At 42.2% G+C, this 12,131-nt stretch overlaps 1 protein-coding gene across 1 annotated transcript in view; it reads right to left on the bottom strand.

Moving 5' to 3' along the window:
* Window positions 1-12,131, bottom strand: part of FANCI (FA complementation group I) — an 86,243-nt gene that overhangs the window by 13,756 nt on the left and 60,356 nt on the right. The window contains exons 21-29 of the mRNA XM_006152788.2: window positions 11,240-11,413; window positions 9,928-10,049; window positions 9,252-9,416; window positions 7,044-7,223; window positions 6,416-6,582; window positions 5,234-5,310; window positions 3,994-4,107; window positions 1,172-1,223; window positions 84-211 (exon numbers count right to left, since the gene is read on the bottom strand). Coding sequence (XP_006152850.1) covers window positions 84-211; window positions 1,172-1,223; window positions 3,994-4,107; window positions 5,234-5,310; window positions 6,416-6,582; window positions 7,044-7,223; window positions 9,252-9,416; window positions 9,928-10,049; window positions 11,240-11,413 — 1,179 coding nt within the window. The remainder of the gene's footprint in view (window positions 1-83; window positions 212-1,171; window positions 1,224-3,993; window positions 4,108-5,233; window positions 5,311-6,415; window positions 6,583-7,043; window positions 7,224-9,251; window positions 9,417-9,927; window positions 10,050-11,239; window positions 11,414-12,131) is intronic.

Below are 12,131 nucleotides of genomic sequence, written 5' to 3'. Positions count from 1 at the left end.
AGGTGAGACCATAATGGCAGAAAGGCTATTTCCTTGACCTCCATCCCCACACAGGGTGTTGTACTGAGGGCTCACTACAGTACCTGATCTATGTCTCCCAGCTGACCATGGATATCCTGAGACAAGTCACGTAGCAGGGTTACGGGACTCTTATATAAAACATGCAGGCTGAAGAGCAAGTTCATTAAGCTCTTGCAAAATGAGGTATCCTCTAGCAGTAGAAAGGAAAGACGATAAAAAGGGGAAGTTATGACCCAGTCAGGCCCTTCTGGTGAGTGTGTAGGGGAGAGCTAGAACATAGTTCATCATGTCCCAGCCCAACATCACAGTGTTACTCTCCAACCTAGCAGTGCTCCTCCATAATGTCCTTCCATCTGCGTGCCCACCAAAGGCAAATGTTTCTTCCTGTGATTAGTCATGATCAGTGTGTAACTGACACTCAGATCAAGTACATGACGTATGCCCTACCTAGAGACTCTCCTGGCTCACTTGCCCCATCAAGGAAACTTATCCTGTCCTGATTTTGAACGTTATTAAGTGTATGTCTGGCTTCTTTTAGTCTGCATTTTGTGTGATGTCCTCTCCGTGCTGTTGTGTTTAGGTACATTCTCAAGGCTGTGGTATTCCACTGTGTGAATACATCACAATTCCTTTATCCATCCTACCACAAATGAACATTTAGGTTTGGCCTCACCTATTAAATAGTGTGCTGTGAGAATTCTCCCACAAATTTCTGTTGGGAGTAACTGCTAAGTCCTAAGTACATGTGAGATTTCAGTAGTCAGATATTACCAGTTTCCCAGAGTGGTGAAACTAATATCCCTCTCCACCAGTAGTGACCGAGAAGGGAAATGTCCCTGTATTCTCCCTAGCACTTGGCATTACGTATCTTTTTCATTTTGTCCACTCTGGTGAATGTGTAGTGGGGAAGGCCTTTTCTTTTCTAAATGTTATTTTGTGGTGATGATTAAAGCCGCTAAGAAACACAACAGAGGGGCCAGCAGGTGGCATGGTGGGTAAAGGCACTGGACAACCACAGCCAACTATGGCTTGCTTTCTCACTTTCCCTCTCTTTCTCCATCTCTCTGATCAAACTAGGAAAAAATAGTAGTACTAAAGTTAAATAACCCTTTAAAACACATAAAAAAGGGAAACATAGTAGAAAACTTACCCCAGCTGTTTTCCTTGCATATCTTCGATGTCCAGGCTAACATCTGCACAAACTAAATGAGAAAGCATTCAGATACTAAGGAAACATGCCAAAGATAGACCTAGGTCTTGTCAGAAGAGAAGAGTCCTAGACTTTTCCGAGTCTAAGCTAATAACCTGCCAGAACAAGTGCCTAGTTCTATAGTAGTAGTCTACTATAAATAACATAAAAGTAAGTCGAAGATTACAATTACAAGATTAGTATCACCTACTACAATAATATACTATATATACTCTTCTAATATACAGTAATATCGGGTTGTTGGAAGTGTCGTGACTTTTCTGACAGTCCAAAAGTATTATACTTTTCTCAAAATATCACGTGTGATTTAATTCTCAATGCCCTCATTAAGGGACAAAGGCCAAGGTGAGTCTGAGTCTATAAAGCTAAGCTTCCTCTGCCCACACCACAGTGACCTAAGACCAAAGACTCTTCCTTTCCTTCTCATGCTTCTACTCTCTTCCACACTACAGACATCTTTTAGAATATGAGGTTGATAGAGAGCTGTGGAAGACAAAAACCTTAGTCATAAGGAGAGCAAAACTAGCTTTTAGAAGCTAAGAGGCCAGAAGAGGTTATAAAAGGTTTAGAGAGAGAGAGAGAGAGAGAGAGAGAGAGAGAGAGAGAGAGAAATTGGGGCAGCCTGTGGTGTGATTAAGGCAGCTAGATCTCACATGACTGACAGCAGTTTGTGTCCCGGACCTGGTGGCTTAAAAATCCACAGCAGGCACGTGTGCATGCATGCGCAATGTCCTAAAAAGAGGGAAAATGGAAGAGAGGGAAGGAAAAAAGAAATCAAAGAAAGTAAATAATTTTTATAGGTGGGTAAAGGGGTCTTTAGATAGCAGAGGTTTATGTCTCCAGACATATACCCAACTTTCTGCCTTAAGAGTTCAACAGGTGGGACCAGCAGTTGTCCCAATGGCTATGTCGCTGGACTCCCATGTAGTTGACTGTGGTTCGAGTCCTGGACCCGGTGCCTTAAACTTACACTGGGCGCATGTGCGTGCATGCCCAAGATCCCGAGAGGAGAATGGAGAAGGGATTGCAGCGTGGCCATCCCCCCTGGCGGGTGATTTCTTACTTTCTGTCTCTCTCTGGTGTGCCCTATAGCAAAAACCTCAAAACAAACAAACAAAAAAACAATATAGTTAAAAAAAAATAAGTTCAACAGTGCTTCAGCTACAAGGGCACTAAAATGCAGTGATACTTAAGGGGAAATTAATAATCCAGTTTTGTCAAGTAAATTAAGAGGCTAACTGAAAGTCTCTATGAACTGATTTTTATTTTTTTAAAGAATTATTTATTTACTTATTTAAATTTGACCAGAGAGGGACAGAGTGAGAGAGGGGGAAAGTAAGAAAGCAAACTGCCATGTCTGGGACTCAAACCGTGGTCGGCCACATGGGGGAAGTCCAGTGCCCTTAACCACCACACCATCTGTCAGTCACTAAGTTTTTTTTTTTTTTTTAAAAGAATGATTTTATTTAACTATTTATTTATTTTGACCAGAGAGAGAAAGAGATGAGAGGGAAAGTGAGAACACAAGCTCTATGAACTGATTTAAAAAACAATCTCCAGAATATAGTGTTAAATGAAATAAACATGATATAGTACATGAGGAGGCAGGGTTGAGAATTAGAATGTATGTATTTGCATGTACAAGAATCAAGAAACTCTTGAGAAGTATACATAAGGAACTAAATGTTTGGAGAGAGGACAAACAATGACTGGAGGACTTGGATGGGGGAAAGCACTTAAGATAAATCTGAAAATTTAAATAAAAAAAATTTTAAATAGACTACCTGAGGTTAAAGGATGAAGGAATGGATGGTGAAAAGCAAATTAAACTTTCCTGTACTGACTGGCCTTTTCAAATTCATTCATTTCCCCCTCATCTTAATTGTTTCTTTCCTTCCTACTCTTTTCCTCTTTGCACCAAAAGCAGCAGTATGGAGAAAAGCTGGAAGAGTAGGATGAGTTGTTTGGAGCTGCAAGTAGCAAAATTTTCTTTGGGTTAATCTGGAACTAGAACTGTAAAACCAGGTTTCTTTTCTAGACTAGGTCTTCCTGAGGCAAGGTTCCTAAGGGCCTCACACCCTGGGGCTTCGACTTCTTCACAAACCAGGAAGTACATGTGGAGCGGACACAGCCCTGGGGTGCTAAGGATGCTCTTTACCATCCCACCGTGAAACTACTTCTGAAACATCCACAAAACGCAGCCCTCCTCCTACTCTGTGTGACCACTCAGGTGTGCACACCTATGTTTACATACATACAAATATGCACATAACCCCTCTCCACAGAGCTGTTCCTGCTTTGAGATTGCAGTCACCCTTTCTGGCTTAATCATTTTTGTTGAATTCCCCTCAAAGTCAGTAGCCTGTAAGTGTACTGAGAAAGCCAACCGCCGAGTGTCAGTTAACTTCTTCATAACTGAAATACTTTCATTTTGGGGGGAAAAAATGGAAAAATATCACACTGGGAAAGAATGCAGGATAAGGTCAAAAGCACCAAAGACAAACATATATTTTTTGTAGTGTTTGTTCAGTTCACCCTTGACAATGGTCAAATGACAAGAGCAGTATGTTCTTGCCCTGTGTGGCTGTGCACATGATGCAGGAAAGGACACCTCTCATAGGTTCTCTATTATCAAAGGTATATAATTAAATATATTATTTTAAATAAGCTAGACTTCAAAGGAACACTCTGATGTATGCTTTGCAATGCAATCATCCTTGTCTTCCGACGGACGCTAAATGGGCTAGGTGAATGAGTGGTACCTGAGGAGATGAGGGCTCCAGTAGTCTGGACAAGCTGGAGAGAACAGTGACTAGCAGGGAGGCTTCTTTGCTGTTAAAATCTTCTTTCTCACTAAGTAAATTCAATAGGGATCTCTGTGAAAGGAAACACATTAGATAAATTCCTATCAGAAGAAACATCTAGTCTGAGGTTTTTAAGGGTAGGATAAAAAGAACTCAGAGTTACCAAAATTCTAAGAGAACAGATTCTGAAAGTAAGCAGTAGTTTATTAAACAGTAGTTTCATACCCTGTTTTTTTTATCACAAACCTGAGAAATCTTTTGAAAACTGTGGACTCTCTTCCTGTAACCCCGTGCCAAATGTACATTAGAAATGAACTGTGTACCTAATTTCGGTGGTTCATAACACCCTGGAGCCTGCACCGCCCCAAACCCAGAATTCATTAAACGCCTTCCCATTACCTGAAATACTAAGGACATGTATTTGTCACTCTTTTCCCACTATAATGTAAGCTCCATGGTGACAGGTGTTTTTTGTCTTTTTATTCCATTTCACCAGCACCTAGAGCAGTTTCTGGTACCAAGTACGAACTTTAAATCCTCTGTGGGAATATCTTGATTTTTCTGACAACGACTGGTTAGCAGCTAAAAGGATCCATTGTCCCATCTCTATGTAACTTTTCAAACGAGGCCAAATGATATCACGCCCTCAAAAACAGGAACTCCATACCTGGAAGGGCCCCTGGCTCTGTTGACTCTAGCAGTGCTTTTTTTTTTTTTGAGAGTTTTTTTTCACTATAGGGCGCGTGTGCTCGCCAGACAGAGACAGAGAGACAGAAAGCGAGAAATCACCCCCCAGGGTGGATGGTCACGCCACAATCCCTTCTCCTCCATTCTCCTCTCAGGATCTTGGGCACGCACGCACACGCGCCCAGCGTGGGTTTTAAGCCACCGGTTCTAGGATGCGAACTGCGGTCGACTACGTGGGAGTCCAGCCACATAGCCATTACGCTAACTGCTGGTTCCCTAGCAGTGCTTCTTGACAGCAGTCTGCAGGTTGGGGTGGCTCAACACACACCCTCACTAGGATCCTTTGGAATTCATTAGCTTCCACTCTAAGAACTGTTATCTTATGCTTGAATGTGATCAAGAAAAAATTCACATACTGCTAGTTCACTGTCTGTCCTTACCAGCCTTCCCTGCTAACAGGCCCTCTGTGAGGACTCTCAGGCCCACACAGCAGCTTCCAAATGCTTCTCACCTGAAACTGCCGGATCTGGAATGCAGCTCTCTGAGTGACACTGACTCCAGCATCTTCTTCCTCTTCTCCTTCCTTATCTGTGACATGTAGGAATGGAAACGACCTCTATATTCTCTGATACAGACTCATTTTTTTTTTTTTTTTTGGCCTTTCAGTAGCTAGTATTTCAGAAAGCCAAAAAAGTCTGGAGCAGATTTATATGTATTTCTAAAGTTTAACATTTCTTAACACTGTATTGCATTCTGTAGTCACCATCTGTGGTAAAAAGAACCCAGTAAGTGGCAATCCTGAATCCACTAGATGTCACTCCTTAACAAGATTAGGACTGTTCTCAGGTAAGATTACAAACAGAAGCAAGGAGTTTGGTTAAAAAGGAGAAACCCTGGGTCCAGTCAGTAGTACGGTGGTTATGGCGGCCAGATGCCACATGGCTGACTGCTATTTGAACCCTGGACTCAGTGGCTTTAAAAAAAAACACATTGGGCAGGGAACCAGCAGTTAGTGTAATGGCTATGTCACTGGACTCCCGCGTAGTCGACCGCAGTTCGCGTCCCGGACCCAGTGGCTTAAAACTCACGCCGGGCCGTGAGGAGAATGGAGGACAAGGGATTGCAGCGTGACCATCCCCCCTGGGGGGGTGATTTCTCGCTTTCTGTCTGTCTCTCTCTGCCTGGTGAGCGCATCCGCAAGAAAAAACCCCCCCCCCCCCGCCAAAAAACCCACATTGGGCAGACCAGCAGATGGCTTAAGGGTTATGTTGCTGGACTCCCACATAGTTGACTGTAGTTTGAGTCCCGGATCCGGCGGCTAGAAACTCTCACTGGGTGCTTGTGCACACCCCAAAATCCTGAGAGAATGGAAAAGGGATTGCAGCGTGGCCACCCCCCATGGCTAATTTCTCACTTTCTATCTCTCTGTTGAGCACATGGGTCCTATAGCAAAAATCCCTCTTAAAAACAAACAAAAAACCAATGTTGGGCATGTGTAAGTGCTCAAAATTCTGAGAAACAAAAAATCAGAAGGGATTATGGCATGGCGATTGCCCCTATGGGGTGATTTCTGATCCCCCCCTCCCTCTCTCTCTCCCACTAGCACATGCGCCCTCTAGCAAACTTAAAAATATGTAAATAAATAATTGGAGAAACCCAGAATAATCTAATTTATCAATAATGACATGCCAACCCAGAGCCCTGAGAAAGTGCTGAATCCGGGACTGATAGAACTGCTCCACGGCACTGAATATCTTCTGCAAGCCCTCCAAGCACAGCAGTGAGATGCTCTTTCCTTTCTCCTTCTTCCCCGACTCTTCTACCGCAGTAGGAATTGAAGTGTATCTCCACAGTAAGACCCTGAAGAAGGGGGAAGTAACTTTATTTAGAAAGGCAGGTTCACTGGGTGAAGTCTCTTCACAATCTAAATGATGTATAGCCATTTAATGTCTGAATAATAAAAAAAAAATAAAAAAAAGAAAGGCAGGTTTGTACACAACCAATTATACTGCCTGTGAATCAAGACTGCTATTTTTTCCTTCCCAATATAGATGCCTTTTATTTTTTCCCCTGCCTTATTGCATTGGCTTGGACCTCCAACACGATGTTGAATAGTATTAACGAGAGCAAAAGGGAGGTGTGGGGGTTATTCAGACTTCCGGCATTAAACAGTAGGACTAGGACAAAGACCCAATGTTACCGACTATACCTTCAATCTTACAGCATGTCTAGTTTCAAACCACCTTCATCCGACCCTGTATTTCACCCCTAGTGATCCTACAGGAAAAGCAAACAGGTTTCTGAGGGTGGGAGGGGCTTACCGAGTTATGTCACAGAGGTTCTGAAAGATCTTGTCCGAGTTTTGGCCATCAGGGCCACTCACGTGCCCTGTTTCCCTTAGTTGTTGTACTTTCTGAAGAGCTACATTCACTACATAGCGCATAAACTCATTGCTGGACCTGAGAACAGACAGGCTCTCTTCATGGCTTTGGGTACTATCCCTAGAGAGAAAATAAGAGATTCCTCTACTGCTACTGTGATCTGAAATTATGCTTTCTAGGGACTGTACAAGACAGCAGTCCCCAGCAAGCTCTAAATGCCAGACTCATTGCCATGGCCACTCTTCTACCATCTCCATGCTTAGCATACTCATCTTCTTTCCCTTCCCCAGTCTTTTACTTTCATAAAATAGAAATGCCAGTCTTGGTCTTTTAAAAATCTTTTGTTGAGGCCAGCCAAGTGGCACAGTGATTAAGGTGCTGGACTACCACATGGCCAACCTGGTTCGAATCCGACTCATGTTGGGTGGGTGTGTGTGTGTGTGTGTGTGTGCCCAAAATCCCAAGAGGAGAATGGAGGAAAAGGGTTTGAAGTGTGGCCAACTCTCCTGGGGGCTGATTTCTTTCTTGCTTTTCGTCTCTGGCAAGCACACATGCACTATAGCAAAAATCTCTCCAAAAAAAGGTATTTTGTTGTTTTTAAAAGAATTACTCATTTAATTTTACTTAATTATTCAGTTTGACTAGAAAGGGGAAAAAAAGGAAGCAAGCCACCAGCTCTGGGACTCGAGCCACAGTTGACCATGTGGGAATCTAGATGCCTTCACCACACCACCTGCTGGCCCCTTGCTGATCCTTCTTTTAAAAGTTTATTTTATTAATGATAGAGAATGTGCACTCGTGCACGTGAGAGATTTACTGACCGACTCTGGACAGTCTCATCACACTACAATCCTTGTTCCATAGCCCTCTAGCTTGTCAGAATCCTGGGCACACACGCATACACCCATTATGTCGTCAGGCAGACCGGAGGATCCAAACCTACAGTTGACCACACAGCTTCTAGCACTACTAAGTACAGTAAGCTTCCAATTAACTACTGAGTACACCATCAGACTGGGCTCATTTTTCTTCACTCATTTTTTTGCTTCTTTTTATTTTTATCTGTTACTGTGCTCAAGTTGGTCAATTTTCTCAAAAAACTCCAAGAATGGGAACCAGCAGTTAGCGTAATGGCTATGTCGCTGGACTCTCACATAGTCGACCGTGGTTCACGTCCCAGACCCGGTGGCTTAAAACTCACGCCGGGTGCGTGTGCGTGCGTGCCCAAGATCCCAAGAGGAGAATGGAGAAGGGATTGCGGCGTGACCATCTCCCCTGGGGGGTGATTTCTCACTTTCTATCTCTATGTCTCTCTCTGTCTGGCGAGCGCACACGCCCTATAGTGAAAATAACCTCCCATGAGCTAGGTCTTTTAATGCCACACTTCTTTTCTAACTCAAAGAATGGGAACCAGCAGTTAGCGTAATGGCTATGTCGCTGGACTCCCACGTAGTCAACTGTGGTTCACGTCCCGGACCCGGTGGCTTAAAACTCATGCCAGGCGCGTGTGCGTGCGTGCCCAAGATCCTGAGAGGAGAATGGAGGAGAAGGGATTGCAGCATGACCATCCTCCCTGGGGGGTGATTTCTCGCTTTCTGTCTCTATGTCTCTCTGTCTGTCTGGCGAGCGCATGCGCCCTGTAGTGAAAACCTCTTCAAAAAAACAAACAAACAAACAAACAAACAAAAAAAAACAAAAAACACTCCAGGAATTCCAGTGGCATTCATCCCTATTTTTTTATGCATTAGTATACTGTTTTTGAATTTTCCTTTGAGGTATCTCTTTTTAGAATTCTGTAGCTTTTGGGGCTGGCAGGTGGCATGGTGGTTGGGGTGCTGTACTCCCACAAGGTCGATGGCAGTTTGAGTCCTGGACCTGGCAGCTTGCTTTCTCACCCCCCTCCCCCAACTCTGTCCCTCTCTGGTCAAATTAAAATAAGTAAATTAAATTAAATTAAGTCATTCTTAAAAAAAGAAAAAAAAAAAAAAAAGAACTCTAGCTTTTAAGAAAGTTAAAACTTCTTAATGTATTTCTTACTGTAAATAGAGTAAGAATTGCACCTCCAGACTAGGAAATACAAGTGAAAAAGGGCAGGCATTATTATCTTCACTGAGCCGTTAGTATTAAGCACTCTAGCAGAAATCTTACCTGAAAAGAGCAATGAGAAGATCAGACACAAATTTCATGGACAAAAAACTATCATTTGTTTTGTTGGCCATTTTAGTTTTGCCTTTACCAGTTTTTTCATTAAGGACATCAGAGAGTTTCTTGTAACACATAAATAAGCTCAGAACCTCCTCAAACTTATTCTTACTGCATAAAAGGAAAAAAGAGACCACTAAGGACAAGCATCAGAATATCGAGGTTTACTTTTACATACAGTAATAAGGAAATCACAATTCTTCCTAAATGTTGTATTTTAGATATAACATTATAAATGCATGGTCACAATCTACCTGGGCTATTTTCCTCTCCCCTACTCAATGCACTCAACGCATTCCCACCACTCAGTGCACAGCATGAAAGTCAAATTTTACCACCAATCAGAGTATCTCTATTAGCCCCAGGGGTTCTTATGTTCAGGGTCTAGAGAAATTTAAATAAATGAGAACCTGCTAGAGGGGCAACATTCACAGGCCTGACTGGTATATGCTTTGGCGTGCTCTGATGGAAAGAACACAGCTCTGTCTTAGGTTAGATGTCCATTTAAGAGATAGTGCCACAGTCTTCGGCATATTTGGTGTCCAACATATTGTTAGAGTAAAAATAAACACATAAAATGAAGTATTCATCAAATTCTAAGTGAATTATCATAATACCTTACCTGAAATTACTTATGGAAAAATTATATTCTATTAGAACCTCACAAATACTCATCACAAGAGAAGCACAGATATTATTTTTGATGCCAATACCAGTGTTCTGGGAAAAATCTGCTGATTTATCCTAAAAAGACAGAAGATAAAAAATAATAAGCTAGGAGAAAGGCATGTATGCCTCTTTTCTGGGCCTAGGTCACTCATATTCTGCTTGGAAATAAACCGTATTAATTATTAATTTTTAGAGTTGATTATTTTCTGTCAACAAGATGGCAACCACGAAGGGATCATAGACAAACCAGAGATCTTCCCAAGGGGACACTTCGAACCCAGTGCCTGGTACCAGCAGTGGGCCCTTTGTGCCCTCTCCAGCTCCAAGCCTCTCCTTAGGGGAGATTTGGACTCCACTGCCTGTAACAGTGGATTTGACTAGTAGGGATGGGCCTTCCTAGTGTCATGGGACCTGTCTCCTAGGGATGAGCCTTCCTAGCACCCTGGGACTTGACTCCTAGAGATGGAGACTTCCTAGCAATGTGGGACCTGTCAATTTTGTGGCCTACACATGCATTCAGAGGAATAATTTTTGGTCAACAGGGGGGACTGTGGACAAGTCTGACTGCTTTTTCCTATTTTTCAAAGTCCTTTCCAGAGGGCCTAGGGGGAGTCATGCCCACAAACTTTCACAGACCATTTTTTCCATTTAACAGGATTCTTCCTGCATCCTGTCCCTGGCATGGTATCTTTGAGATGTATATTCAACCAATTACAGTATATTCTTTTCCTAACCTCTTCTCAAGACACAGAACTTCCCTTTCCTTGAGACGTAGATTTATGAATCTCTTCCCAGGACACAGATCCTCCCTTCCAATCACCAACCTAGGAATTGTGGAACCCACCTATAACCTACAAGCCCCTCCTCCTTCCACATATTCCGCCCATTTGGGACAGACCAATTTCTAATTTCTCTTCACTAATTTTGTCTGTCAATCTCAAAATCAAATAAAAGGAATCCCTGTACATAATCACCCTTGGGGGGAGGATTAATAAGCTACAAACAAAACAAAACAAAACAAAACAAAACAAAACAAAACCATTATTGGAGCTGGCAAGCTGGTGTGGTGGTTAAAAGATGATGGATTCCCACATGGTTAACCATAGTTAAGAGTCCTGGACCTGGTAGCTTGCTTTCTTGCTTTACCTTTCTCTGTCTGGTCAAATTAAAAAATAAGAAATGGAATCAAATAAATAATTCTTTAAAAATAATGTATTTAGAAAACTAAAAACATTTTTCAATATAGCTGAAGGTGTAACAATTACCAGTTCAAAGTCTTCTAGCTCACTCTTAATCATTCTATTAGTAATAGACTCCAATATATCATCTAGCTCTTGGTAGAATCCCTCTTCTTCTTCCTCTTCATCTCCCTGCTGTAGGGGCTTCACTTTACTCTTATACCAGGCCAAACAATGCTGAATACAGCACAGCAGATGATCCTGTGTTGAAGAAGAAGAAAATAAAAAAATTAAGAAAATTAGTATTTTTGATGTTAAAGAACCCATAAAGCTATTCATAATCAACAAATTATAAGGCTAAGGTAAGTTCTTAATTAGCATCACAATTAAGTCCATCTGAATGAACAAAAGTGCACCTGAAAAACTAACTGAACAAAGGCATTGTTTTCTAAACCTTTTCCTGGTATCTCAGAATGCAACGTCAGATAAGCTACCTCTGGTCTGATACAAACACCTCTGGAGCAAAGTTGAAAAGTTAAATCCTTTGAATCCTAGGGGATTCAAAAGATAGGAGTTGAGGTTGAGAGGATCTATGGGAGACCAACACAGCATCCCAGACATAAGCTGAGGGTATTTCGTGGCCGGGGGGCACACAAATGAAGGCAGGTTATAACCATTAAAGGAGCCTTGCTTTCTCCTGCCGTGAGTTCTAAAGTGATATGAGGTGGGGAGTTTCAATGTTTATCTTCTCTTCCTTGTTTTCTGGGGCTAGATAACAATAGGAAATTAACCTGTCCTAGCCCCTCTCTTCAGTTTTAACTAGCTCCACCTTAATCATTTACTCCCTCCAGACTAATGAAACAAGTCCCCTAGGTTTATCTCCTAAGTAGCTCCCCCTTCAAAATCCAGAGTATTTGTTTACTGTATACAGTAACACAGATGAAAGATCCATAAATGAGAGAGAAGATGTTTCTTGAGA

Source organism: Tupaia chinensis, unplaced genomic scaffold (genome assembly GCF_000334495.1).
Source record: "Tupaia chinensis unplaced genomic scaffold, TupChi_1.0 Scaffold000359_1, whole genome shotgun sequence".
In the NCBI taxonomy this organism is placed as follows: domain Eukaryota; kingdom Metazoa; phylum Chordata; class Mammalia; order Scandentia; family Tupaiidae; genus Tupaia; species Tupaia belangeri.
Note: the sequence above shows the minus strand (reverse complement) of the source record. Positions and strands in the feature narration are given on the sequence as shown.